The 27,683-nt window shown below is 44.1% G+C and overlaps 4 protein-coding genes, 1 long non-coding RNA gene and 1 pseudogene across 5 annotated transcripts in view; 4 read left to right on the top strand and 2 right to left on the bottom strand.

The window, feature by feature from the left end:
• Positions 1-467: 467 nt before the first annotated feature.
• LOC117194966 lies at positions 468-3,039 on the top strand (annotated as a pseudogene).
• A 602-nt stretch (positions 3,040-3,641) lies between these two features.
• LOC117194967 (protein hunchback-like) lies at positions 3,642-15,585 on the bottom strand. Its single transcript, XM_033399445.1, has 2 exons — positions 15,398-15,585; positions 3,642-7,518 (listed from the first exon to the last, which is right to left on the bottom strand). Exon 2 carries the CDS (start codon positions 6,703-6,705, stop codon positions 5,164-5,166), a length of 1,542 nt encoding a protein of 513 aa, XP_033255336.1. The 5' UTR covers positions 6,706-7,518; positions 15,398-15,585; the 3' UTR covers positions 3,642-5,163.
• LOC117194968 lies at positions 7,453-12,569 on the top strand. The gene is made up of 3 exons (XR_004474951.1): positions 7,453-7,537; positions 11,812-12,164; positions 12,232-12,569. It is a non-coding gene; the product is annotated as an uncharacterized LOC117194968 (long non-coding RNA).
• Positions 15,586-16,631: 1,046 nt separating the features above from the next.
• LOC117194957 (dynein light chain roadblock-type 2-like) lies at positions 16,632-17,008 on the bottom strand (the record flags this gene model as incomplete). Its single annotated transcript, XM_033399434.1, has 2 exons — positions 16,632-16,886; positions 16,942-17,008. Coding segments are annotated over 2 exons (279 nt in total), but the record flags the coding sequence as incomplete, so codon positions are not given.
• Positions 17,009-17,047: 39 nt separating this feature from the next.
• LOC117194956 (dynein light chain roadblock-type 1-like) lies at positions 17,048-17,988 on the top strand. Its single transcript, XM_033399433.1, has 2 exons — positions 17,048-17,561; positions 17,623-17,988. Exons 1-2 carry the CDS (start codon positions 17,538-17,540, stop codon positions 17,935-17,937), a joined length of 339 nt encoding a protein of 112 aa, XP_033255324.1. The 5' UTR covers positions 17,048-17,537; the 3' UTR covers positions 17,938-17,988.
• A 1,278-nt stretch (positions 17,989-19,266) lies between these two features.
• LOC117194952 (myotubularin-related protein 14-like) overlaps positions 19,267-27,683 on the top strand; it is a 59,215-nt gene continuing 50,798 nt past the window's right edge. Inside the window, exon 1 of the mRNA XM_033399424.1 lies at positions 19,267-19,914. Within this exon, the coding sequence (XP_033255315.1) occupies positions 19,798-19,914 (117 nt within the window). The 5' untranslated portion in view covers positions 19,267-19,797. The remainder of the gene's footprint in view (positions 19,915-27,683) is intronic.

Here is a 27,683-nt window from a genome sequence, read left to right as displayed (position 1 = left end):
CGAAAATCTGGGGCATCCACAAATCTCAGAGACTATTAAGGCTAGAGTAACCAAATTTGGTATCCGCACATCTGTTAGATCTCACTATAAAACGTATATCTCAGAATTTCGCCTCACCCCCTTCCGCCCCCACAAAGGACGAAAATCTGTTGCATCCACAATATTGCAGATTCGAGAAAACTAAAAACGCAGAATCGTAGATAATGACCATATCTATCAGATTGCTGAATCTGGATCAGATCGGATTGTTTTTATAGCCAAAAGCAAGAAATCAATTTGCAGTGGCTACGCAGCGCCCGACGTCACGCTCAGACTGATTTTCTGTCTCTCTCGCACGCACTCTTTGTCGTGTCGTTTAATATTAGCGGCGTCTGCCGGAGGAGAACCATACTGACTAAGTATCGGGTATAAATGTAGAGTTGCGGTCTCCGCAGCAACTCACAACGTTCCCCCTCGTTTTTCAGTGAAATCGCGGTCACATAGACAACATTTATAGACAACAAAAACCAATTCAACTAAATCTTAAGGGTGCCAGCTACTCCCAGGATATGAGTCACCTGCCAGTCAATCCTTTACACTGATTGCCCAAACATGTCCGATTCTAAGAGCCCCAACTCGTGCGTGGAAACACCAACAGCACCTGAATGGCTGTCGAAGTTGGAAAACCGTCGCGAACTCTTGAAGCGTTCGAAGCTAGGCCATGAGTCGGGGGCCGGAGCACCCTGCACCGAGTGCAAAGACAAATGTCCGGGCCTAGATCTCCACTTCTGGCGAAAGGTCTGCCGCAACTGCAAGTGTCGCAAGAATCAACACATGTGCACGGATGATGACGCCACCGGGTGGGCACAGTTCGAGATTCTTAGCCAGGTAAGGGCGAAGCCAGCGTTACTCGCAAACAAAGCGAGTAACAATAAATACCATTTAGATATAAAAATCAAGGCCCTGCCCAGCCAGCCGGTGCAACTGGAGTGGGTTCCCCGAATGCGGCTCCCGATGTGGTGACGGATTACATGGAGAAACTGGGTCCTGCCCAGATACCCGTGGCTGGCAGCGATGCGGCCCACCGGCGGAAGCAGCAATTGGAGTTCCAGGTCCCTCCGCACGATCTGGATGCAGCTCTTTGCGATGGTCTGTCCGAAACAGAAGCCCGCCAGCTGCAGCAGTATCTGCAGAATCTGCGCGAGCAATGCGTGGGCCAGGGAATTGTTGTGCGAGTTGGCAACCGCTTGACCCATGGCTATGTTGAGCATGTGACACCCCCAATCCAATCGGAAGCGGCCAACAAGTCCTGGCAATACCTGGGCCTTTCGCCCGTAGCTGATGCCACGCTGACAGAGCTTCTGTCCAATCCGAAGGTGACCGATGCCTTGTCCAGCTAGGCGAATGCGCAAGCTGCTTGTGGCCTTCTCGGAACCCTTGACCGACTCTATAACTCAGTTTGAGGAAAACGGTGCCCTCCACGCACACACCAAGGAGAAGCTGCTGGAAATCAGCAAGCCAGCGCTGCCAAGTCTCGTGACCCATGGCGTCATCTATGACAAAGTGCTGGGCATGCTCCAGGTAAGAATACACTTGGGACTTGATTTTGATGAACTTCTTCAAATGAAATTCCCTTTTAGGAGAAGAACCTGAACATCTCAAGGGATCCCAAGCTGGGCCCCATCGCCGAGTTTCGCAAGGAGTACGTGAACAACCCACAATTTAGGGCCGAGATCAACACCATCTGTCCCCCACCCATGACAACGGTAACGCCTCTCAAATCCTCGCCAGCTACTCCATTCAACTCTCCGCTGCCGCTCAAGAATCCGGTGCAGGCTAAATTCGGTGCCCAAATGCGACAGGACACGCCCATGCGACGCGTCAAGTTCGGCGGCGCCTCGAACATTGTCTACGACTGCGGTCTGCCGGCCAACATCGACTATGAGCGCGATCCAGTCTTTGCCCAGATAATACAAGCGGAGCCCCTGAAACAGGCGCTGCTAGAGGCGCGAGCCGGACGTCCTCCTCCGCCCGTAATCATTGCCAGCTCGCCAGCTGCCGTGGAGAGTCTAAGTCAGCTGCGTGGATTGTCGCCCACAACCACGGGGCAGCTGCAGCAAGTCGGAGTAGACAGGAATATGCTCCATTTGACATGGCCAATGCCAGTCGAGACATTTCATACGCTAAGCCCTACGCAGAGCAGCGATTCCGGCTTCCATTCGAAGCCCTCGACCCCAGGCTATGGCAGCGATGATCTTACCCCCGGCCAGGGAAAACCACCATTCCAGGCATCGAAGACATGAACATGTATCCCAACTGTGGGGGCATGCCGGAGCAGTTCCAGCAGCTGCGACTGCAGGGCACCGAGCCATCAGCGAGAGGTGAGATTATTCAGAGGGCACACCCCCATTCCAATCTAATCCTACTATTCATGCTTTCCTAGAGCCCGTGCCCACCATCAACTGCGGCGATTGCAGTCAGCCCATTGGCTGCGGAGAGGTGGCCGTCAAGGCGGAACGTGCCGGCAAGGAGATTGCCTGGCATCCCGGCTGCTTTAAGTGTCACACCTGCCGCGAGCTGCTGGCCGACTTGGTCTACTTCTTCCACCAGGGACAGGTGTACTGTGGTCGCGACCTGGCCATCAAGCTGAAGATCCCACGCTGCAAGGCCTGCGACGAGCTGATCTTCACCAAGGAGTACACGGCCGCCGAGGGCGCCACGTACCACATAAAGCACTTCTGCTGCTACCAGTGCGACGAGCCGCTAGCCGGTCAGCAGTACATTCCCGATGAGAAGTCGAACATGCCGCTGTGTCTGCAGTGTCAGCTGCCCATCGGTCCGGCGGACCAGGGTGTGGCCTGGGGCGACATCCACTGGCATGGCCAGTGCTTTGTCTGCGCTAGTGTCCAATGCTCGAAGTCGCTGATCGGTGGCCGATTCTGTGTCAAGCAGGACTTGCCCTTTTGCAGTCCCACCTGTGTACGCAGCCGGATTCCATGAAAAATGTCACACAAACTCCGAACGGAACCACTTAACAGTATTTCAATGTGACTGCACAAAGTATGAAAGCATAATGTAGCCCCAATACGAATATTCAACTGATTGCAACAGACTCAAAAGTGCCTAGAATAGATTTCAATGCAACGATATTTACAACTCAAAACACTTTTGCCGTGCCAATAGACCAATAGAATATGTATACACCTTTAGTATATATATATATACAAGAGATATTTACACATTGGAAAGTATCATGTATACAGGAAACAAATTTTTATAACGCACACGAATTTTGAATAAAGCCTTTTAAAATTACAAAACTGCCTTTCTATCGAATATCCTATCAGTGGTAGTTTCAAATCAGATCATCAGGATTCTGGTTATCGGATAATCCCTATCTATCGCAAGGAATAAAAGCTAATTTGGGGTATTCTTGAGTTTGTTACGTATTTTGCTGGTAGTTTTTATTGGTAATTGCATTTCTCGTGTTTTTATTATTTAATCATATTAATTCCACTTTTGTTGATCTTTCTGTGTATTTTTATGTGTATATGCATGATGTATAAAGTTCTTTCCAGAGTAGTTCATGCATTGCACAAAGCGAAACAAGAGAGGAATCACATTCACATATCGTATCTGCCAAATTACAATTGAGAGATAAGTGTTTTTATACGGTTCATATACATATATGCATACATATATATGTGTGTTTATTTCAAGGATACTTTCATAGATTCATTTTGTTCAGTTCATTCATTGTATTGCTAAATATGGGTTTTCATGGGGAGCGTACTATCCATTTGCCTTCTCTCACAGATACACCAAGAACGGAGCTCGCCAGTAGCTGCAATTTAGCGGTGGCAAATGAAGTGCTTTTGCCACCCATCACTAGGAAGTTTTGTTCGAGTTTTATGGGTTCTTTTCTGTCTGACGGTGGGGGTAGGGAAGGGGGATGTGGGCTGGGTTTGGGTTTGGGTTCGGTTTCGTTTGGGGTTGAATTCAGCATGATTTCTAGTTTTCTATACTCTTCAGTTAGTTATTTTTGATCTTAAATTAACACTAAGTTGCTTTTGCTTTGCTTTGTTTCGTTTTGTTATTTTTTTGTTTAATATGTATTAATTACATTGATAATTAGTTTATTTATAATTTCTGTTCGTAAACATTTTACATGATAGGATTCTTGCGTGTGTTTATTTATGTGAGTGTGTGTGTGTGTTTTGTCTGTCTGTATACATTTTCGTGAGTTCTTTTCCGTATTTTGCTACAACAAAAACTATGCCTTACAATAATACTTTAGTTACAAGTTTATTTATTCATTTCATCTTGCTTGCTCTTCTCGCTTTTCATAAGTTTCCTCTGCGCTCTTCATGCGTCTTTCTCTTCTCGTCTCTTCTCTACTGCTACATTTCTCGCTTGCATAACTAAAAACAATCAACAAAAGGAGTTAAGTTCAAATAAATTTGTTTTGCAACTAATTATTATGTATATGTATAATCTAAATACGTATATTTAATAGGGCGTTGGGAGTGGTGGGGAGGGGAGTGTGGGGATGGGATTGGGTACACATTATGCGGGGGGTGCGGGAGTGTGTGTGTGTGTATGTGGTGGATACGGGTGAAGGAAGGAATAAAAACACTAATTACAAAGCGATATGGCAACACTTTTCGGGTGTCTGCCAGTGTCACCACACACACATGGCGTGCCCAAACCTCTCGCGCGATTGTTTTTCTTGCATGTTTTTCCATTTTTTTCTTTGTTTTTGTTTTAAATAACTAAAAAAAACTGTATAACCTTAAACCAGGCGTCTCTCTGTCCCGCTCCCGTATGTCCGTCCGGTACGGTCTGGTCTGCTCTGTTGTACACATCTTAAAGCTATACACAAAAAGTTAAGTTGAATTGTATAAAGATTTCCTTCTTCTGTATTGATTTTTGTATCCGGCAGAGGAACGCCGCTCGCGCCCCATCCCACTGGTTGACCCAGCGGGATGGATGCCAGGCGTGTTGGCATCGGCAGCAGGATCACGTCGTGAAAGTTCCCCTTAGACGGACGAAGTCCTAGAATCGAATCCGTCTGCACTCCCACTCCCACTTCCAGGCGGAGCTGAGCCGAAGGGAGTGCCCTGAGCTGGGAGACAACATACCACCACATCCACATCCACGTCCACGTTGCTCTTCTGTCGGTTGTCAACAATTCGTGTAGTCGCCTTGTGTGTAATACAGTTCCGTGATGCGCTCCGGCAGGGTGCTGTACAGGTTGGTGATCAGATCGAGCGGCAGTCGGGACCACGCCTCCTTGATGCGGAATATCAAGTCGTCCTTGCGCGAGAACTTCCGGCCGCCGTCGAACACCTCTCGGATGAGCCAGCCCCAGATGTTCTCCATAATGTTGAGGTCGTGCGCAATGGACGGCCACTTCTGGGTTTTGAGACCCTTGGTATTGAGCAGGTCCTGGGCCGTGGGCAGTGCATGCGACATCCAGTTGTGGTCCTGCAGCACAAACTCTGTGCTACCACCTAGTTTGCTGATGATATTCGGTCGCTCGCGCATAACGGCCTCGATGCATGACTCAGGACGCAGTTTGGCTGACGACACCTCCAGATGGAGGGCCCCACCCACACAGATCATCAGGTAGATGTAGACAGAGTTGCCGCGCGGCCGCTGCGACAGGGTGCGCTCGTAGTTCCGCAAGTCGTGAAAGTAGTAGGAGAAACCGTCGGGGCCCTCCAGGTTAAAGCGCCGCTCGTCGTGGAAGACCACCCGTCGCCAGTGCTCCTCGCTCCACACGATGTACGTGTTGGCGAAGTTGAGGCGTTCCGTCTGGTTGTACTGCGAGAGGGCGGGCTCTGTTTTCAGCTTCTTGGCGCAGTTAGTTGAGCTGGAAGAAGAGGCTGACGAGGAGCTCGACGACGCCGACGAGGAAGAGGAGGAGGAGCTCGATGACGAGGACGAGGTGTTGGCATTGCCGGCGGCCGGGGCTCGCAGGAGCGCGTTGGGAGCGGCCGCAATGTTACTGCTGTTTGGTCCGCCCACTGCCGTGACCCTTTGGATGATGGTGGGTGATACACTGGAGCCGTTCGACTGCTGTGTGGGCGCATGACTGGAAGCTGTTCCTCCTGTACTGGAGCTGGCCGCTGAGAAGTTGGAGTTCTGGTTCAGCGCATGCACGGGCAGATGGGTCTGTGGCGGTTGCTGACTTTTCAGCGGCACGTACGGATTGCTGTGGCTCATCTGTGTCTGTGGCTGCAGCTGGAGCTGCTGCTGGGGCTGTGTCTGCTGGTAGTACGGATGGTGGTAGCTGATGTGCTGCTGGTGCTGGTGGATTGTGGGCTGCTTCAACTGCAGCTGCTTTAGCTGTGTCTGCGACTGGGCCAACAGCTGCTGCTGGTGCTGATGTTGGTGATGCTGGACCGTGGTTGCGCTCGGCATCTGCTGTATTCCCGGATGCTTCAGATAGTAATGCAGAGCCATCAGGTTATTGGCACTGGTCTGCGCTGTGCTGGTGGGGACTGGAACAACTGTGGGATTGCCAAGGCCACCACCGCCGGCCACTAGCTGCACTGTGGTGGTGTTCGCTCCTCCTGGCTGCTGGCCGTGTATGGCAGCTGCCGCTTCCGCCGCTGCTCCAATCGCCCCCGCGCTGGCGGCCAGCTGGGCGGCTGACTTCGGGTCATAGATGAACTTGTTGAAGTTCTGCAGATCGTCCGGACTGAGCACGATCGTTTTCATTTGGAATCTGTTTTGCGATGAGGATAACGATTCAATTCGTTTGAATTTCACTTTAATTTCGGTTTAGTTGCTCATGAATTGGATTTGTACCGTTCCTAGTGTCTTTCTTGGTGCTATCCAGCACTGGTTTTACGCCCACACGCGTACTGGCGATGTGGCAACGCTGGGCAAATGCAGTTCACGGGGGATCGAAGTCGGGGGGGTCCGGTCTTCTCACAGTTTTTGGAGCTTCGATTACGCACGCACAAACGCTCACGCCTGGCTTGATTTCCAAATGCGTTGTGTGCGTTCGAGTTTTTGGTTTTTAATTTTCGGCTTTGGGCAGCAACCTGTCCCGTCTCCGATCTCACTGCTAGCAGCTCTCTCTCTCTCTCGCTCTTTTTCTTTCCGTATGTGCGTTATCAAAGGGCTGGCCCGATCAACGTGAACACTCTCTGGGGCTGCTTGCTGTCTTCTTCTGATTGCAAAACTCTCTGCTCGTAAAAAGATGTCGGTTTACTTTCCCACCCTCAACCGGGCACGTACAATGCTTCGTCTCTCTTTCCACTCGCGTGTGTGTGTAGCTGTGAGCTGAGCTGTATGGGTATGGGTATGTGTGCGAGCACTTCCAATATGTTATCCTCTTTTGTTGAAGTGGTTTTTCTTGTCGTTGCCTGCCTGCCTGCCTGCTGGCCTGGCTGCTGCTGCTGCTGCAGTTGCTCGGTTGTGCTGTGCAAATGTTTCCTTGTTTCTTTATTCTGCGTGCTCTGCTGCTCGCTTCGTGCTGCCGCTGCTGCTGGCTTCTCTTAGTTATTCCGTTGTCGTCGACGTTACCTGGAATAAAGTAAAGCAGGTATGTGAAAAAGAGTCTTGTTTCACACTTTGCATTGTGTGTGCTTATATATGCAGTATACATACTGTGCATGTAGTATTTCTGTTTGTGTGTCTGTACACAGATGCAGCCCAAAACATGTATTCAATAATTTTTTGGCTGGTGAAATCAACAAACCAAAATTTTCTGAACAGATGTTCAAAATGCTCAGATTTCAGGTCGGGTCGGCCCTCTCCTCTCTTCCCTAGCAGAAAGTAAATAAAAGGTCTTCCTCCGGCCTATCCGTCTGTCTGCCCGTCTTTTTCTCGCCGCCTGCCTGTCGTCGGTCCCTTTTGTGTATTCTCTTTCAGCACGAAATGAGAGCACATCTACACGCAAGTGCAGTTTTCGACTTGCAATTTTAGTATTTTGGAAATTTTAAGCAGTTGCAATATTGCAACTCCGTTCCGTCCGCCCATCTCTCTCCCTCTCTCTCTCTCTCTCTACTTAGCTTCTAAGTTTACCTTTTGTTTTTTTTTGTTCATTCTTTTCGTTTTTGTTGTGTCTGCTCCTTGTCAGTGTGGTGTGGTCCCATTTCTTGCGAAAATCGAAACAAGTGGTTGGAGGGTCAAAAGTATAGCACAAGAGAGAGCGCACACACACAGCGAGAGTGAGAGAGAGCGAGAGCTAAAGGGAGAATGCAAGAGAGCAGGTGTTGCAGAGCTGCACTGAAATTACTGTAATCCTACAGTCCCGGGTTCCAAAAATATATATTCCTGGATTTTTTTTCGATTGGAATGCCAAATATAAGTTTTTCTATTATTTCCATTTGTTGTTTTTTTTAATTATTATTTCAGAGGGCGCCGCGATAACGTTGCGGCCACATCCCCGGATTAGTATGTACATATGTATTTGCCTTTATCATCTGACTCGAAATGCGACTGCGAATCCGACTATGACTATGGGGGGCGATGACGACAACGTTTCGCTGGCCACGCGCACACACATGCTCCACCTAGTATTCCCGCTCCCCCCGGGTTAAGGGCGGCGGCACCTAACTAACTAGTCGCCTAGTAAATTTCATTTCAATAAAATAGTTCACCCTCGTCCACTCTCGCTCTCGACATCCCCCTTCCACTTCCCCTCTCGCTCTTTCTATTCCCATCTGGGAAATTGTGAATTTAATACGCCTGTTTCTTGCCAGAGCAGTCCTACTGCAATTTCTCCAGTTATAATGAAATTAAAACTAAAGTCTGCTCTTGACGGGGATGAAAATCCTGTTTTTCGATTAAAGCAAGGGAAGAAAGCTGGCGCTGGCGCTGCCGCCTCAGCGGCTGCCGCAGGGCATTGTATCCGTTTTACTTCATCTACGTCGCTCGTGTATACGTGCTTCTGTGTGTGTGTGTGTGTGTTTGGGGTTGCTCTGCGGATGTCAACTGAAGGACTTGGACTGCTGCAAAGTCGGTCGTGTATCGCTGTAGTCCGTCAGCTGTGGCACCGGAGTAGGTGCAGCTGGGGCCAAAGTTTCACCAGGGTCTGACCGGTCAGCGGGTCGAAAGTTCAATGTGGGAAGACGAGAAGGCTGGGTAACTTTTTTGAAATTTAAAAGAGACTTTTGCCAAATTGGCCCGAATTCATAGCCATCTTTCGTGTTTATACACAGCTTTTGATGAAATAATTTTACAATATTGAACACACTAGAGAGAACTAAGAGATATTCCCTTAATCGGGTGGGCACTGTATGTACCAATTTGGAGGAATGTATTCTTTTCAAAAACAAATGCCCTTGGCAGTTCTAGTCACATTGAAAAACAGTTCACTGACTTCTTTTAGGGGGAATTGAATCTCTATAAACGATTGGTTCCACGCAAACCCCAGGTCCCTTACCGATCAATATGATATGTCAATCAGTTGCTGGAGCAAATGTCTGTAGAGATTTCCACTTAACGCTTGAGCTGAAAGCGACTTAGATCTACAGTTATTGCTGCAGCTTTCTACGGATAAACAGCTGGCCCACAATCGATATCATTCTCCGCCGCTCATTTTCCATGTCGATTAAATTCCGCACTGCATTCTTCTGCGCAATTATAAGAAGTTTGAGATATGTACGGAGCACTGATTGATAGTTTAGCGAGTGCTCACAAGTTCCAAGCACACACACACACACACTCGTGATAAGATACCGCAGAAGGCATCAAGCAAAAGCTCAAATGGCACGAGAACCTTTTTTTTGTTTGAACTTTGGCCTTGTGTTCGTAAATGAACGCCAAAAACTGGTTGTACTTGGGTGAAACTACATATTTCACTGCCGTCGCAGTAGCAGTCGCTGATGCTGGTATCAAGAAATTTGTAGGAGAGCAGAGCCCTTGGAATCGCTGTAGGAATACAAGTTTTGGTTTGAAAATGTGTCTCCTTACAAAAGGTAGTACAATTTTGAGTCGTCGTTTGTAACGCTCTGAAGGGAGGCACGTTTTTATATTCATGAGAATGAGACATCAGAGAATCGGTCCAAGCTGTTTACCAATTTTTAAGATATGTCAGGCTCGTTTTTTCTGCAGGAAATTGTACTGGAATTCCCTTCTTGTTGTGCGGATGGATAGTCGAAACGAGCAAAGGCAACGTACAATCTAATCAATGGTGCAAAATATGCCCTTGACAAATTTCTTAATTAAGTTGGACATCTGTAAAACAATGACTAATCAGGTTTTTTAAGCAATTGTCTCATGTTCGAGGAACTGTTTCAGCGTTATTTGCCGTGATGTTAGCACATTTTCATTCAACAGTGATTCACGTTTAAGTTAAGTTTACGATATGTCGTTTGAAAGCGTCATATCTCCGCTCGGAGATATGACGTTTCGAAACGACATACATTCTTCGTAATTATTTAATATATTTAACTTATTTTAATATTTGGTCTGTCCACCCTTAGCATTGACTACATGCTGGAGCCGTTTTTCATCGAATTTATCAATTTTTGTAGGTCATACTCAAAGGGAATCTTTTGCCACTCTTCCAATATGAATTCTTTGAGCTGATTGCGGTTTTTGGGCTGTCTTTTTCCCACTTTCTTCTTCAAATAGGCCCACAAATTTTCAATGGGGTTAAGATCGGGACTCTGGGGTGGTGTATCAATAACTTTTCCACAGTTGTAAAGCAGCCAAGCTCTCACATTGGACTCTTTATGTTTGGGATCATTGTCTTGATAAAACTTAAATTTGGCCCTATTGTCCGTAATGAGACCAAATTTCTCCGCACTGCTTTTTAAATTTGTTTTTAAAATTTGGAGGTACTGTTTGGCATCCATTGTGTTCTCAATAAATTCAATATTTCCCACTCCTCGGCTAGAGATGCACCCCCAAATCATAACCGAAAGTTTTCCAAACTTTACAGTCGGAATGATGTTTCGGTTATCTAAAGCTGTTAACGGCTTGCGCCATACTCTGGGTGGACCATCATTGTAATATAGCATCATTTTTGTTTCGTCGCAAAATATGACGTCATCCCAATACTCTGCCGGCTTACTGATCATGTTAACAGCGAAAGTGAAGCGCTTTTCCACATTGACCGACGAAAGCAGCGGTTTTTTTCGTGCCACTCTGGAAGAGTATTTATGGCGTAGAATAACCTGGCGTACTGTTTCGTGTGAAACAACCAAGTCAAGTTCTTCGTCAAGTTCCTTGGCCAGAGTCCTGACCGATATTTGCGGATTCTGATTAATTTTCCTCATGATTATGCGGTCTGCCCGTTTGTCTATCTTCCTTTTACGGCCACCTCCAGATTTGGTTTCCAGTCTCCCTTCGTTCTTCGCGCGACTTAGGACATTGTTAATTGTTTTCCTTGATACTGAAAACATGTCTACCATGTCTGCAACAGATTTGCCCAACTGGTGATTATAGTAAATCAACTGGACAACGTCAAAGCATAGTCTTTTGCAAGGCATTTTAAAAATTTCAGAAAGTTAGTCTGTAGATGTGCAACGGTCAAAATTTCGCAACCAAATCAAAGTCAATGCAAAAATAGAGCATCACTGAGCAACGCCAAAAGCATAGATTACGGTAAAGTCCCGTTTTTTCTAAGAACGAGATCAAAACAGAGCTCGAAAACGAAATGTGTAAAGAGTTTCTTGACAGTGTCAAAAATGAGTAATCATTGTTTTTGTTGTTTTGTAAGTTACCTATTTATAGTTTTGTTATTTTTTTTTCACTAACTACTTTATAATTAATCCCTGAATGGTTATGAATTAAAAAAATTTGATAAATTTGAACCAAAGGCCATTATTTTCTAATCCAAAGTCAAAAAATTTAATTTATTTTCAGTGTGTAAAGAGTTTCTTGACATACTGTATCTCCGCCGTGTTACAAACGACATATCTCCGCGGGGAGATATGACGTTTTGAAACGACATATCTCCGCCGTGTCACAAACGACATATCTCCGTAACTGTAACTGTAAATGTACCGTAAAAAATATTGTCTTAATTGAGCAAATATAGCTACTGCATAATTTATCAACAGCGTTTTTATTAGGAAGTTAATTTCATTAAACAAAAATTGTTAAAGAATGCCGTGTTGTATTTAATGTAATATGCAGAATATGAAAAAAGTCGCGAGTTTGCTTCACTCTTTCAAAATGGTGGTAATGGAAATCAGACACAGAAGAAGAAATTACCTGTAAGTTGAATAAATTTTAAGTTAATCGTTAAAAATAATATGTTAGCTTAATTATTTTTGTTCTCAGGATCGCTCAAAAAAAATCATGGACGCAATGGATCTTTTTGAAGGAGGTGAAATAGATATACAGGGATTTCTGACATGCACTGTTTCCTTAGCTGACCGCTTTTCAAAGCAGGACTTCTTTGAAGGGGTGGATGAAAGCAATTTAACTGGAATGTCTTCTGATATGAAATCTTCCACATCGTCACTTTCATCGAATGCTTCTCATTCAAGTCAGTCATCTGATAAATCATTGGTTTAAATGAATCCATGCAATGTGTGCCTATGTAACCCAAAGTCTGTGTTGTTGCGCCCGTGCAATCACGTAAACATTTGTGGTACATGTTGGGATCAAATTGTGGCCCACAACCAAGCAAAAAACGACTTGGAAGAAAATGAAAATATAAAGCCAACATGTCCAAGTTGCAACCGAGAAGTCGAAGAGGCCATGCGCAATGTTTTTATTTATAATTAACTTGTGTAAGTTAAGAACGACAAAATTTAAGAAAACTGCTATTATGATTTCTGTGTATTTGGACTATTGCACATTTTTTAATTTCAATAAAATCATGTTATAAAATGAAATGCTGTCAAAAAATATAAGTGTATTTTACATGCGAAATTAGTTAATTATTTTCTGGCGGACTTAAGTCGTTTCGAAACGACATATCTCCGCCGTGTCACAAACGACATATCTCCGCGCGGAGATATGACGTTTTGAGACGACATATCTCCGCGCGGAGGTATGTCGCTTTAAAACGACATAATTTCGCGCGGAGATATGTCGTTTGTGGATCGGCGGAGATATGTCGTCGGAGATATGTCGCTACCCCGGAATATCCGGTACCACATGGATTCACATCTTATAGAGCTTTCACTGGGTTCCATTTACACAGGTATCCCTTCAAGAACGGTGCTTTCAGCACGTTTTAATTGGCAGCACTATTTCCCCGAACCAGACTGTATTTGTATGTATATGTATATGTATTGGTTTTGCTGGGCAAGCCCTATGACCAAAGGAAAATGTATCGTGGAATATTTCACGGACTACGCTTTGCGGGTGGGGATCGAATACGGTTGTCGCTGCACTCTCTGCAGTCCCCACATGCACTATACCCTCTCCCTTTTTCATGGCTATAACCTTTCACGTTGTCGCGTCTCGCGTTGCACTCGCCAGTTTCCCGTTACGTTGCATTCAAGGAGCCATCAGAGCAGCTCTCACACGCAGAGCAAGAGCCGAAGAGAGAGAGAGAGAGAGAGAGAGAGAGAGAGAGAGAAAGAGAGAGAGAAAGAGATGCATATGGGATATGGAATGGAGAGATGCATGAACATGTGTAAATATCCAAAAATATAAAACGAACCCAACGACCGAACGAAACGCGCGACGTAATAAAATCCCTTGCGCTCTGCGGACAACGACGCTGGCTGCTCAGCCGCTGCGCAGCCACATGCTTTTTATACCCGATACTCAAAATTAGTATTGGGGTATATTAGATTTGTGGTAAAAGTGGATGTGTGTAACGTCCAGAAGGAATCGTTTCCGACCCCATAAAGTATATATATTCTTGATCAACATCAATAGCCGAGTCGATTGAGCCATGTCTGTCTGTCCCCTTCAGCGCCTAGTGCTCAAAGACTATAAGAGCTAGAGCAACGATGTTTTGTATCCAGACTTCTGTGATATGTCACTGCTACAAAAATATTTCAAAACTTCGCCCCGCCCACTTCCGCCCCCACAAAGGACGAAAATCTGTGGCATCCACATTTTTAAAGATACGATAAAACCAAAAACGCAGAATCGTAGAGGATGACTATATGTTTTAGAATGTAAGATCTCAACCAGATCGTATAATTATTATAGCCAGAATCAAGAAAACAATTTCATTCTTTCTCGCTCTGTCTCTCTCTAACACACAGGTTTCATGGTCGGTTTTGCCAATTGCAAAATATGAGTTCAAGGATCTCAGAACCTATAAGAGCCAGAGCAACCAAATTTGGTATCCACACTCCTGTGATATCGGACCTTGACCGTTTCGTGTCCAAATTTCGCCACACCCCCTTCCGCCCCCGCAAAGGACGAAAATCTGGGGCATCCACAAATCTCAGAGACTATTAAGGCTAGAGTAACCAAATTTGGTATCCGCACTTCTGTTAGATCTCACTATAAAACGTATATCTCAGAATTTCGCCCCACCCCCTTCCGCCCCCACAAAGGACGAAAATCTGTTGCATCCACAATATTGCACATTCGAGAAAACTAAAAACGCAGAATCATAGATAACGACCATATCTATCAGATTGCTGAATCTGGATCAGATCGGATCATTTTTGTAGCCAAAAGGAACAAATCAATTTGCAGTGGCTACGCAGCGCCCGACGTCACGCTCAGACTGATTTTCTGTCTCTCTCGCACGCACTCTTTGTCGTGTCGTTCAATATTAGCGGCGTCTGCCGGAGAGAGCCATACTGACTTAGTATCGGGTATATGTAACTGTAGAGTTGCGGTGTCCGCAGCAACTTACAACGTTCCACCTCGTTTATATTTATAAATTGAGCCAGCCCTTATGTGTTCGCTCTGCTCGCTCACGGCTATTTACAACAACAGCAGCAGCAACAACAACCAGTCGAACCAAACGTATACATACATACAATATTGTCTCTATGTCCGAACATGCGTGCGTGCGTTTGTGCGAGTCGTGTTTTTGTGATGCCATCGCGATATTGAAAGTACATGTGTACATACAAATGAGCACACACATATATTTATTTGAATATGCGTGTGTACATAATTATGTATGTACTTATATATCAAGGTACGTTGAACGAGAATCGAATCGCGTTGAAAACTGCTTGTGTTTGCGAACAACGGGACGATCTGATACGAAGTGCTTCTTTTTTTTAGTTAATTCTTTATATGTACATATGTACATACGTATATATGCATCAGTTAGGTTTTTTTTTCACGAAAAAAATATGGCTGCACAATAAAAAGCTGCTTTCCTCACAGTTTTTCACTGTATAATACATTTATTCTTTTTTCAATTTTGTTTCTTGCTCTTTGGCTGTTTTTTATAAAAATTATTGCTGACTGGCTGATTGGGTTGCGTTTGTTGGTTTTCTTTTGGGTTTGAGTGCGTGATTACGCCATTTTCTTTACTGCTGCTCCCTCTGCACGCCCATTCCACATTTACCTTTTCGTTTGAAATTTATTTTTTTTTTGTCGATTTCCACACGCGTTCACTGTCTGGAACGGGTAATATATCTAATTTTTTCAATCAATTTTCTGACGACTTATCCATACTTTTAATGATTTTTTAAATGCAATTTTCAACTTTTATGTTTTCACCAGTGTGGCCGCGGTGAGCCCCTCAGAAATATACCACAATATACGACGCAGTATTAAGATATACCAAAATATACTGACGAATTTTTTAGTCACATTCAATCATATTCCTCGATTTTGATATTCGGTTGAGTATCACTAACTAGTTAGGGTCTTCAGCTCAGAACTCATAATTTTATCCGATTGAGGAATAAATTTCCAACAAGACTAGATAAATTCGGATACTCCTTTTAATTGCTTTGTTTCTAAAATGAGTTCTAAACACAAGAGGTAAACAACGATTTCCAGAAAATTAAACTGTTTTATGTAGAAAATACATGATAACTACAGATTTGTTACAGAGCAACTACGTTTGTATGTAATTATCAAAAGCGACACATGAAGGGGAAATGTGTATGCTGTTGACAAGACTGGCCGTTTTTTTTCATGGAAGCCGAGTGGAAGCGCTAGTGTGCGAAATTCTCCGTTAACCACTCTTTGACACGCAGTTTCTCCGCTGTTTTTGAAAAATAAAGGTTTTGATGGAAAAAAACGATCAGAATACTATGCTGATCGCTACTAATTTGATGTGGCCTGAGACATGGCTCTAAGCTAAGTGACATTTCTACACGATTTTAACATTGGTGCATCGTAAAAAATGTTTTGAAAATACTAGAAAGAGATAGACTGGAATCCTGCAGTGTGACCGCGAAATTATTGATCAAATAAACGTTCTGATCCTCAGAAATAAACGTTTAATTTTCAAAATATACCAATGAAAAAAAGAACACTCACCCGACTGTATTTTAACAGGATAACAGCTTGAGCTTAGCCGGCTTTAAGATTCTTCTTAAAGATCCTTTTACTTAAAAATTCTTAAAGTTTCATATTTTTCGTAGAGTATTTTTTCATACTTTTTAATAAGGGTTGCATTTTAAAACAGTCGGCTAAATATCGCATAAAAACGTTGGAATGTGTGTTAGCACAACGAGGTACGGCTAGCAAACTGGCTCATTGGCGAAAACATATGATGTCAGCGTCCCGAGTCTTTTATGCATAAATATATTTATTTCTTTCACGTACAATTTGAATATATAGAAATGTTCATTAGTTAATTTCAGCTTTTAATTCTCGGGCGTTAGCAGCCTAATCTGTTGGATTTTGAATGACTATGAGTATAAAGTCCTTGTCGGGAGCCACCATGATTTCGTGCTTCTTCGAGCGCACCCGCAGGAATGTCATGTCGTTGGACGGGTCCAAATCTCTCACAACGCTCCGAGCCTTGTCAGCCAGCTGACTCATCAGGCCAGCATATTGCACGGTCGTTGTGTTGTCCAGAGTAGACTTCACCGGAATACCTAATTGGGATCGGATTGGTCATCAGTAATTAAGGTAAGCCATCTATGCACCCACCTTCATTGTTGACCACAATGGTACCTACAACGTCTTTGTGACTCTGGATCCGTTTCAGTGTCTCTTCTTGTCACTGAAAATGCAGGGCGATGATATTGTTTGTAGATTATATTAATACCGGTTGCCACTTACCATGTTTACAATTGATTTGTTTCTCGCAAAAAAATAAACTTTTGTTTGTTCAATATTAGCGATGGACGATACAGCTATCGATAGTATCGATTGCTGACAAATTTTTGCCGAGAACCAATTGGTTCACCAGCACCCCACCAACCAGTTCCATAAGTTCAATATATCACATATCGATATCAAAGTTTGAAATTAATTTCAAAATGATTTGGACTAAATTTTTAATTATATAGATCTACAAATATATCCCTTGTGCCCAAGGGGATATTCCCTTGGCACCAAATGAACGTCCTACTGACTTTTAATGTTTTATATCTATTGGAAAATATATACTGCACCATTGACCCACATAGCGCCGTTTCTACTGGAAACGCGTCATGGAGACCACCCAAATCATTTGTTAAAAAAAGAAACTAGGTGAAAAATCTGTATACAAACAGTTTATTAGAGATAATCACTGTAGCAAAATGTTACTAGATGCTCCAGAAAGAGTAAAACTATATACATTTTTGTTTTAAATTAGTTTGTTCATAAATATCCTCTCCTTCATAGCCCCCTCGATCTCTACGGTACGTGGAGGATGCTTTCGATCAGATCAGTAAAAGGAGAAACATTCGGGACATAGTAATTCTCAACGATCTGGGGCATCCGGTAAAGAGTACTATGGGTCACGATGACTCCGTTCAGTTTGCTGGACTTTTCCAGGCGATTCGCGCACGACTGGAGCGAGGGATGAAGATAATTGATCCCACAGATGAACTTTTAATGCTAAGAGTACGTACAAAAACCAACGATGTGCTGCTAACGCCAGACTCCAAAATCACAGTTATTGTCGTACAAAACGCCCAGAATGATTTCCAAAGATAATTGATTCTAAAATAAAATTTAATTGTACCTGACACTATAAAATCTGTTAGATATATCAAAGGTCGGTAATTACATTTTCTGTAATTATGTACATTAATTCAAAGGCGATAGGATGCTTTTCTGCTGAAACAGTTTAAACGGAATTATCGAATTATAGTGTTCTTATAAATAGGAGAATGTTCAATCCAAAATATTTCAACAGAAACGAAGAATAAAAATAATCAGTGGGTGGCAGAAACTGGTCAGTCCCAAATGCTTGCATAGGTCAATCTTTCAAAGCAGATTGGCAAACATATTAATTAAAAGAATAAAAGAACTAGGGTATACAAATTGTCCGAACTACCGGCCTACAAGCAACAAGTGTTTATTTCATGCCCTGACGTTTTATTTCGTTGACCTTTCTCGTTTACACCTTTTTTTTAGATACAATCCAGTAAAAGGGAGGGCTTAAAACCAGCAAGTCTTGTAGAAAATTGATTAATCCACCGGATAAAAACAGCTGTTTTAGGCTGAGGATTATATTTAGCTAGTAACATTAAACCGAACATAAAAATCGAGGAATATGATATTCAATCATGGAGAGAGAACGATTAACCCATAGTCGACTAGTGGGTATTAAAGTACACTCCACTAAAACAGGAAGAATTTTGGCGCAGTTCAGTTGAAAGTTCAGTTCCACAAGAAGAATTTACAACCAGTATTATTCCTAGATGGTATAGATGGTATATAGCCGAAAGCTGGAGACATTCGGACAGTCGCTAAGGGTGAATATGCCGCAATTATTGGATAACATTAACAGCACACATCATTGTTCATTGTTGGGTTGAGTGCCCTTTACCACAGTTTTAAATAAATCGCACATTAATGGAACTGGTTTGGGTAACTGAAACGGTTTTGTAACGGATCATCTGTTTGAACAGAGGGGTTATAAGTGGGTTAAGTTCGTTTTTTAATCGGTATATTTACGGTATATTCTGACAATGTGACGATATATTTCTGAGGAGCTTATCGATATATTTTGTAGCTTTTCCAGGGTCAAAATTGAACCGACGGTATATTTACGGTAGTTTCATCAATCTATTAAATTTCATTTTTAACGCTATAAAGATATCCAATAAAAGCAAGTATTTAGAATAGGCCAGTCAAGGCCAAAATTGATTCATTAATCGAATAAAATTATGTGGGCAGGGCTGAGCATTCTATCTTGCTAGTAATATTCGACGGAATATCAAAAACGAGGAATATGTAATATAGAACTTGAATTCGTCAGTATATTTTTTAAATGAGACGGTATGTTTCGTTATATTTCAGACGGTCGGACGGTATATTGTATCGATCCGCGGTCACACTGCGCTTATCCGCCTCGCATTGCAAATAAAATTAAACAAACACACATAATCAATCTAATTGCAATCGGAGAAAGAAGAGCAACAATACTACTAGTGCGTAACCGATCCGATCCGACCCGACTTTTATACTCGTGCAGATTACGTCGCGGGCGGAGATTTTGTTGGTGACGTCGCCGTCTAGGGCGTTGAGCAAACAAACGTAAAAAAGCGAAACGTGTAAACGTCGTAGAAACCAATAAAGCAGACGAAAGAAAACGAATTAAAATACGCAGCAGATACAATAGAGCGGGAGACGAGAGAGAGAGAGAGAGCGAGTTGGCAGGCAACAGCTAAAGAAGCAACAAGATTTGTTGAAATCTATTCATTTTTGTCATCTTTTCGCAAATTGTGTGCTTTACTAAAGTGTATAGTGTTTTTGTGCCGTGTGTGTGCTGTGGCGTGGATTCCACATAGAGTTTTGTAGAGTGCAACCCCAGTTTGAAATTGAATCGGTAAATGCAGCGCCGCAAAAATGTGCAGCCTAACTTTGAACAACGTTGTGAATGTGACGCAGCAGGATTTACACGACCTACTAGAGGTTTTCGAAAAGAAATCCTTCGAGGCGGCGTCCTTTGAGGAAGGCACAGAGGTAAGTGTAAGCTAGTGTGTGTCTGTGTGACATACATTTGGTCGCACGTGCTTTTGTGACTGTTCTTGTGCCGGAGCAGACATGCAAACCGTAACCGAACAGTGTGCGCCTACCCTACCACAAGGACACGTCAGAGGGCCATTACTCCGGTGCCGCGCCCCAAAAGTGCGGCTTAAACCAAAATGGCTGCCGTCGTCAAGTCTCTGTCTGCCCTGAAACGCGCACAAATCGTATTCCTCAAGAAATCAATAAGCATCTTGTCCACTAGGAGACTCTCATTCATTGGGTCTGCTGCCAAGTGGTATGCTCCTTTCGGCACCTCGTCTTTCGGGCCTTATCGGAATTCTGTGAAGCATATCAAACTTTGACCTCGATCTACAAACGAAATTTCTTATAAGATATGATAAGAGACTCCAACGCGGTAGATTTATACATAAATCCACCTAATCTCTATCGTTCTGGGACTCGTCTTCGAAACATTCATGACAGGCATAGCTACAGCAGCCACATGGGTGAACTTAGTAGGCTTTTATTGTTGTTACTTTTGCTCTCCATCTACACCCCCACCCCCGATTGTCACGCATGCCCGTCAACGCTAAACGACAAGCCTTTCGTCAGGCAAACACATGCCCCGCTATCGGGCAATGTAACACGGCATTACTTAGCCGGTAATGGCAATAGCAACAGAAACAACACCAAAACATAGCCTTGCTGTTCCGCTACTCATTGGGATGCCCCCCTCCCATCAGGGAAAAACACTTGGTAACAAAGAAAGAAAGGAAAATCTAAATAAATACTAGGCACGTTCGAATCTATCGTTTCCATTGAGCTTCTGTTGTTGTTGTTGTCGGTGCTTTTGTGTTTGTGCAGCTGCTGTACAAATAATTAATATATTGCACAGCAATTGCCAATTGCAATAAAAGACTTTGTTGCAGCACACACACACACACACACACACACACGGAAAGTATTTGCTGACTGGCAGTTTATCAAACAGTTGTTTTCCTTATCACAAAAAAGCCACCACAAAACAAGCGCCAGCTTTTCAACTTGATTTTCCACAATTTTGCCCCGCATTGCCCCTGTTATCTGTGGAGCAACAAGTTGGAAAGCCTTGGTTAAACAGGTCGACTATGGTATACCCAGCACTTTTCTTTTGGATAAGCAAATATCTTTAACGAAAGAAAATAGGCACTAGGAAAATATATGCAATACCACCCACCGAAAAGGGGCTTTACACATACCCAATGTACCCTTTGCAAATAAAGGTTAGCAAAACCTGTACCTTGATACGAAACCTTGCATTTGATTGGAGGGGGTGCAAAGGGTAAATATATTTTGTTATTATTCTAATAAAAAATGCGGCTCTCCAAAGAGTTCAAGGTTAATTTCAACGTCGAATGGCTTGATTAGATTAGCAAGTCTATTAAATACTGGTACAACACTTTCTGTGGGAAGCAAAGGAAAGGTTAGGTGGTAGACCTGGCCAGAAATGGGGGTGCCTGCAACATGCGCACAGCAGCCGTAATGGGAGTCGATCTAGAGCCGAAGTTATCCTTCTCTCCCGAGTAGGAGCGAAGGTTAAATCCGCGAGAGTCACAATATTTGCACTGCAACTGTAGTTTACACTCGCATGTGCACTCTCTCTCTCTCTCAATCTCTCTTTACCTCCCTCTCCTTGCGCTTAGCTCGCGGGAGAGGAGTGCGAAACGAAATATAATCACTCACCATTTCGGAAGCACACATTGTGCCCCGAGCGGACAACTCCCGTAACTTTTGCTCTTTCTGTACAAAAATAGCTCTCGTTCGGCAAGTGACCAAAACAATTTGCGTCTCAGATAGGTTAGGTTAGGTTAGGTAGAGACGGCCGCCAAGCTCGCTCGGAGCCCAGCACACTTAGGCCGGTTTCGGCCCGTTGTGATACCGCTTGGGATCATTCCCTCCCTGCAGATGAGACTTCATGTCAACAGTTGTCCCATCCAGATGCCCTTATAAAGTTGACGATCTTTCTGGGACATAGCGTGGACATCTCCGAGATGTCGTTCAGAAAGGCAGAGCCCAAGTGATGCAGCCTCCTTCTGCTGAGAGCTGGACAGGAACAGAACAGGTGTTCCACTGTTTCCTCCTCGTCCTCGTCTCTGCAGCTGCAGCAGAAATCATTGTATGGGGCACCCAGCCTGTTTGCGTGGGTGCCTACTAGCCAGTGTCCTGTGAGGGAACGTATGACTGCGCTGCACCTTTCCCTGCCTAGTTTGCAGAGCTCTGAGGTGCGCTTCTTATCTATGGTCGGCCATGTTAGCCGAGCTGTGCGACAACGTGGCCCTATTTGCCACTTGTTGTCTATCAGTCGCGTGTACTGCTCCTTTATGATGAGCTTGCAGGTGGCCATAGGCATACAAATATCCTCCTTATCTTGGAGAAGGGGGTTTGTAGTGCCAGATCTGGCCAGCTCGTCCGTTATGCAGTTGCCCTCGATATCCCGGTGGCCCGGGACCCATATAAGGCTGATAGCAAATTGCTGAGCCATCTCGTGAAGAGATCTGCGGCACTTCGCCACAGTAGCCGAGTTCGAGGAGATCGCGTTAAGTGATCTGATCGCAGCTTGGCTGTCGCTGTAGATGTTTAGATTGGTTGCCGTGGTGGTAACCGTGTGAAGGCAGTACAGAGCCTCCCTGATTGCTGTAACTTCCGCTTGGAAGACGCTACAGTGATCCGGAAGCCTGAAAGATTGCCTTATGTTAAGTTGTTCAGAGTAGATTCCTCCTCCAACCCTGCCGTCCAGTTTTGAGCCATCCGTGAAGATGCTTATGGCCCCGTCTGGGCCGGGGAGTCCCTCGAGCCAATCGTCTCTATGAGGGATGATTATGCTGAATGGAGTCTCCGTGTGCTCCATTGGAACTTGATAGTCCGTTCTTGCTGGGACCATGTTGTTTTTATTTAGTATAGATGAGTGACCTATGTTCTGGGGTACCCATTGTTCAGAGTCCCTAAGACGTATTGCTGCCATTTCTGCCCGCTCCTTTCCTGCAAAGTCAAGGCTCTGAAGGCATAACATGGCGTTTAGCGCATCATTTGGTGTAGTTCGAAGAGCTCCACTGATGCAGAGGGCGGCTGTTCGCTGAACCTTGCCCAGCTGATTGGTGATTGTCCTTTATGTTAGGGCAGGCCACAAGACAGTAACTCCGTAGAGTATTATAGGTCTGACTATTGCCAGATATATCCATCGGACTATTTTGTGTGGACGTTGACATGCAATGACTGCATCTTTCAAGAGGCGATGCAGTTACTGCACCGTCAAGTGGCCCGTGTGACACCAGCAGAAGGCTGTTACGCGCGGATCCCAGGCAAAACGCAGCCCTCCTCCCGCTCAACCGACCGAGGGGCGCTGCCGCATGACGCGCGGTGCGTAGACGAACCAAACGCGAACATGCAAGAAAGATAGCTATTAGACTAACATTCGAGGAAAATTAGTACTAAACTTACTAAGAAACTAAGCATGCAATCAAAGTACAAATACCACTACAGTTACTAATTAAAAGAAAGGTGTGTAAGGATTAATAATTTAATAAGAGGAAGAGAATTAGTGGTGGATATAATATGGTAGAGGGAATTATAATCCGAGCATAAGACCCTAAACGGTTCATGCAAGGAATAATTCGATCTACAAAGTGGAAGGAACAACGGTATAAAATTTCTAGTCAGTCTAATAGGAATCGTGAAGTTTATGCGGCTCAACAGATCAGGGCTGTCTATGTCACCCCTGATCAAGTTGTGCATAAATATCACACCAAGCATTTTTCTACGGTTAACTAAGGATGGGAGGTTTACTAATAGTAGTCTACTAGAGTAAGATGGGAGTCTTACACCCGCATCCCAGTTAAGGCCCCGCAGAGCAAAGAGTAAAAAGTTTTTCTGTACTGATTCTATACGGTCCTGGTGTACTTTGTACTGAGGGCACCATACACAGGAGCCGTATTCTAAGATCGGACGAACAAGCGAGGTATAGAGAGTCTTTGTTATATAGGGGTCGTCAAATTCCTTTGACCACCTCTTTATAAACCCAAGCACGCCCATGGCCTTATTTACCATGGTAGAAATGTGTTCGGAAAACTTTAACTTGGGGTCTAACATAACACCCAGATCATCCACCAGGGTAATTCTCTCAAGAGAACCACCAAATAGAGTGTAGGGAGCCAACAAAGGGCTAGAACGATGAAATGTCATAACTTTGCATTTCGAGGCATTAAGGTGTAACAAGTTTGCACAACACCATGACTGAAAGTTATTGAGATCGGATTGCAAGCGAGAATGAAATGAAATGTCCTTGTACTGGACACAGAGTTTAACATCATCCGCATACATAAGTACTCGAGAGTATGTTAATACTGAAGGTAAGTCATTAATAAAGAGTGTGAAGAGTAAGGGGCCTAGATGGCTGCCTTGTGGTACTCCCGAAGAAACCTTTACTGGGAAAGAGAGGGAGTTTTTGAAGAGGACTCTTTGAGACCTAGAACAAAGATAGCTAGAAATCCATCTCAGGAGGTTGGGCGGAAACCCTAAAAGGTCAAGTTTATGCGCTAAAAGGGAATGGTTTACAGAGTCGAATGCTTTACTAAAGTCGGTGTAAATAACATCCGTCTGTAAGTTACCTTGAAAGCCTTTAATAATGAAAGAGGTAAACTCTAACAAGTTCGTGGTGGTTGATCGCCGCCTTATAAATCCATGCTGAGTTGGAGATATAAGTGACTTGCAGAGATGTTGCAAGTGCGGAGTTAAAACCTTCTCAAACATTTTAGGAATAGCGGATAACTTTGCTATACCTCTATAATTTTTTGCATCAGACTTGCTACCTTTTTTATGGAGAGGAATTATAAACGATTCCTTCCAGATCGGGGGGAAGCAAGAAGAATCAATGGATAGGGTGAATAGTTTAAGCAAAGGTCCACACAGAGCCTCGGCGCAGTACCTGAGTACACAACCTGGAACCCCGTCTGGACCCGGTGAAAACACCGGCTTAACTAGTCGAAGATCATGAAGTAGGGAACATTCATTTAACAAGGGACTGAAAATGCCGTTCGACCTCGGTAAACCGTATGGGTACGGATGACCAGAGTAGCTTTCCTCAGAATAGGTGGTTTGGAAGAATTGGGCAAAAAGATCGGCAATTGCCTGATCATTATTTGCCGACGTATTACAAAATGATAGCGAGGATGGGTGTGCGGACGTTCTACGCTTACTGTTTACGAAGCTGTAAAACTGTTTAGGGTCCTGAGAAAAACGTATCCTGCATCGAGATAGGTAGTTCTTATAGCATTGAGCATTAAGAACTGAAAAGTTTGACCGAGCTAATACATAGCGAGAGTGAGAAGTAGGAGAACCCACTTCTTGAAATTTTTTATAAAGTCTTGATTTTAAGTTTTTTAGACTGGATAACTCTTTGGTAAACCAAGGGGGTTTTCCAGATCTAGTCGGACAAGAAAGCGGGACACAAGAATCGAAAAATGTGCCAAGAGCATTGTAAAAAATGTGTGTGCCTTTTATGATATCAGTGCACAAGTACAAAGCGGACCAATCAAAATCCCTAATGAGGTTATTAAGCTTCGCAAACTCGGCTTTACGAAAGCAGCGGACACGTTCGGGCAGCCTACTCGACCGATCCAATACAGTTGGTCCTATATCTAGCGACACCTCGAAAGTAGGGTGGTAGGCGTCTTCAGGTATAGTGAGCGGAAGGGCTCGGGTTAACAACACTATGGTCGGATCCGATACAAAGCACGATACAGGTGGAAGCAAGACGGGAAGTTGAGGAAGAGGAAGTTGAGGTTGAGGTTGAGGGTGGCACACTGGAAAGGTTTGGAAGGGATATGGGCGGCCTATTCTTCTTCTTAGCCTTAAACTCCTTCACCACCAAATGCTCCGGCCAAAATTTGGCGGAGCAAATGGTGTCAAATTGAGTTGGGGAGATGCTTATCTTAAACGAGGCTATCTCCCTGGCATAAGAGAAGTTAAATTTCTCCACCTTTAAACCCACGGCTTTTATTTTGCTTTGAATAAAAGCAATTACATCATTAGATGTGAGGTCAGGGGCCAGCCGTGAAACAAAAACTTGTCGTTTTGGTGGGACTCCCACCAGTGGTTTAGTCACCACAGGCCTAGTACCTGTGGTGGCAATATCCGGAGGTCCGGAACGTCTATTTACTGGTGGGATCGGGATAGACGGGACAACTAGCGAACTTGCGGACACCACGGACACGGACGCTGCAGACGTACTTGGCTGCACATTCTCCGAGGCGATGAATTCGGCTACCGAATCTGCGTCGCCAGCAGCTGTCGTTGCCCTTGGAGTGGCAAACGAGATCAACTGCTGCACACTTGGAGTGGTCGGAGTCAGTTTTTCGGCGGCGCACGGCTGAGTGACGGTTGGCAATTGCAGATCCCGCGGAGTGACCTTTTTGCGCCTCGGAGACTCATTCAGCAGTTTTAAACCGCTAAACTGAGCCTCCATGGCTAGTAGCCGATCGTATTGGTTTTTAAAACCAACGGTCAGCTCCTTAAAGCCACTCCGCGTCTGCCTCATGAAAGCCACCATGTCTTTCTCCACCGCACGGCATGCCTCGCAACTGTAATGCAAGCCATTACGTTTGGCTATAGCATCACTCACGAGGCCAGAAAATCCAGCGCATTTTGCGTGCACTTCGCTGTCGCAGAGCCAGCAGGGGACATTCGGCTGATCGTGGGTGATCTGCTTCTTACAGCTTTTTTTGGCACAGACCACAGCGTATTCCATTTTATTTTATTATTTATTTATATAAATACTATTATTTGCAAAACAAATTGGTATCAGACCAATGTGCCAGACAACGCTCAAAGCGGAATTGGTAAAAAAAAGAGAGCAGAGTGGAGAGCGGTTATAGCGAGAGCTACTAAGCAGAGAGCGCTATTGCTCAGAAAGTTTAAAGAGCGAGAGAGAAAGAACAGTTATTGAAGTTGAGGTGATAGCGAGAGAGTGATAAAACAACAAAAGCTACCAGACGAGAGCGGACTGCAATGCAATGTAATGCGTACTCACTCACTGCAACAACACAAACACAAGCACAAGCACAAGCCGACGCCGAAAAATAAAAAGTTAAATAATGTTTTAACACAAATCAAAAGGCATGCACTCGCGTAATAGAATAGGTTTCCAGATTGTTGTCTGGTTAGGAAGTATAATTAGAATTTACACACGTCGGCATAAGTATTTTGACAAAGCTCTACGCAACGTTTAGCGTTGAATTTTGACGAATTGCTACGTGTTACAGCTCTCTTATCTGATTTACCGCTAACTACATGAATGCATAAAGTATATTGCAAATTATCTTCGTAGTTGCATTTTGCGTTTTGTTAATATGCTTCTTATTCTCATTCGTAATCTGATCTTGGCTGGACAAAAGTATTTTGTCAGAAATTCAATTAATTTGCATTGATCTGCTGTTGATAGAAAGCGAAACCATTATTACGGATTATCTCAGTTTAGAGATTGTAAATGCTGATAAAAATTGTTTTCGTTTAATAATTTGTGAAATATGAGTAACCGAAAGGAATTCAGTGAATCTCTTAAAAATGAAATAATAGTGAAGTTCAACTCTTTTATTTCAGTGCAAAATATCAGTAGATTATAGTATATTTCACGTCAGACAAACTGCTATAAAAAAACAAATTTAAAAAAACCAAACGCTACACGTTGTGGCAGACCACGAAAGACAACTGCCAAGGTAGACACTTTTAGT

The sequence above is a fragment of the Drosophila miranda genome, assembly GCF_003369915.1.
Source record: "Drosophila miranda strain MSH22 chromosome Y unlocalized genomic scaffold, D.miranda_PacBio2.1 Contig_Y5_pilon, whole genome shotgun sequence".
Lineage (NCBI taxonomy): Eukaryota > Metazoa > Arthropoda > Insecta > Diptera > Drosophilidae > Drosophila > Drosophila miranda.
This window is presented reverse-complemented; position numbering and strand designations above follow the sequence as displayed.

Excerpts from the sequence above, each read along its gene's own strand:
- LOC117194967 (XM_033399445.1), bottom strand. The coding sequence starts at position 6,705 with ATGAAAACGATCGTGCTCAGTCCGGACGATCTGCAGAACTTCAACAAG.
- LOC117194956 (XM_033399433.1), top strand. The coding sequence starts at position 17,538 with ATGTTACTAGATGCTCCAGAAAGA. Across the intron at positions 17,562-17,622 it reads TACTAGATGCTCCAGAAAGA|CCCCCTCGATCTCTACGGTA; the intron begins GTAAAACTATAT and ends TCTCCTTCATAG.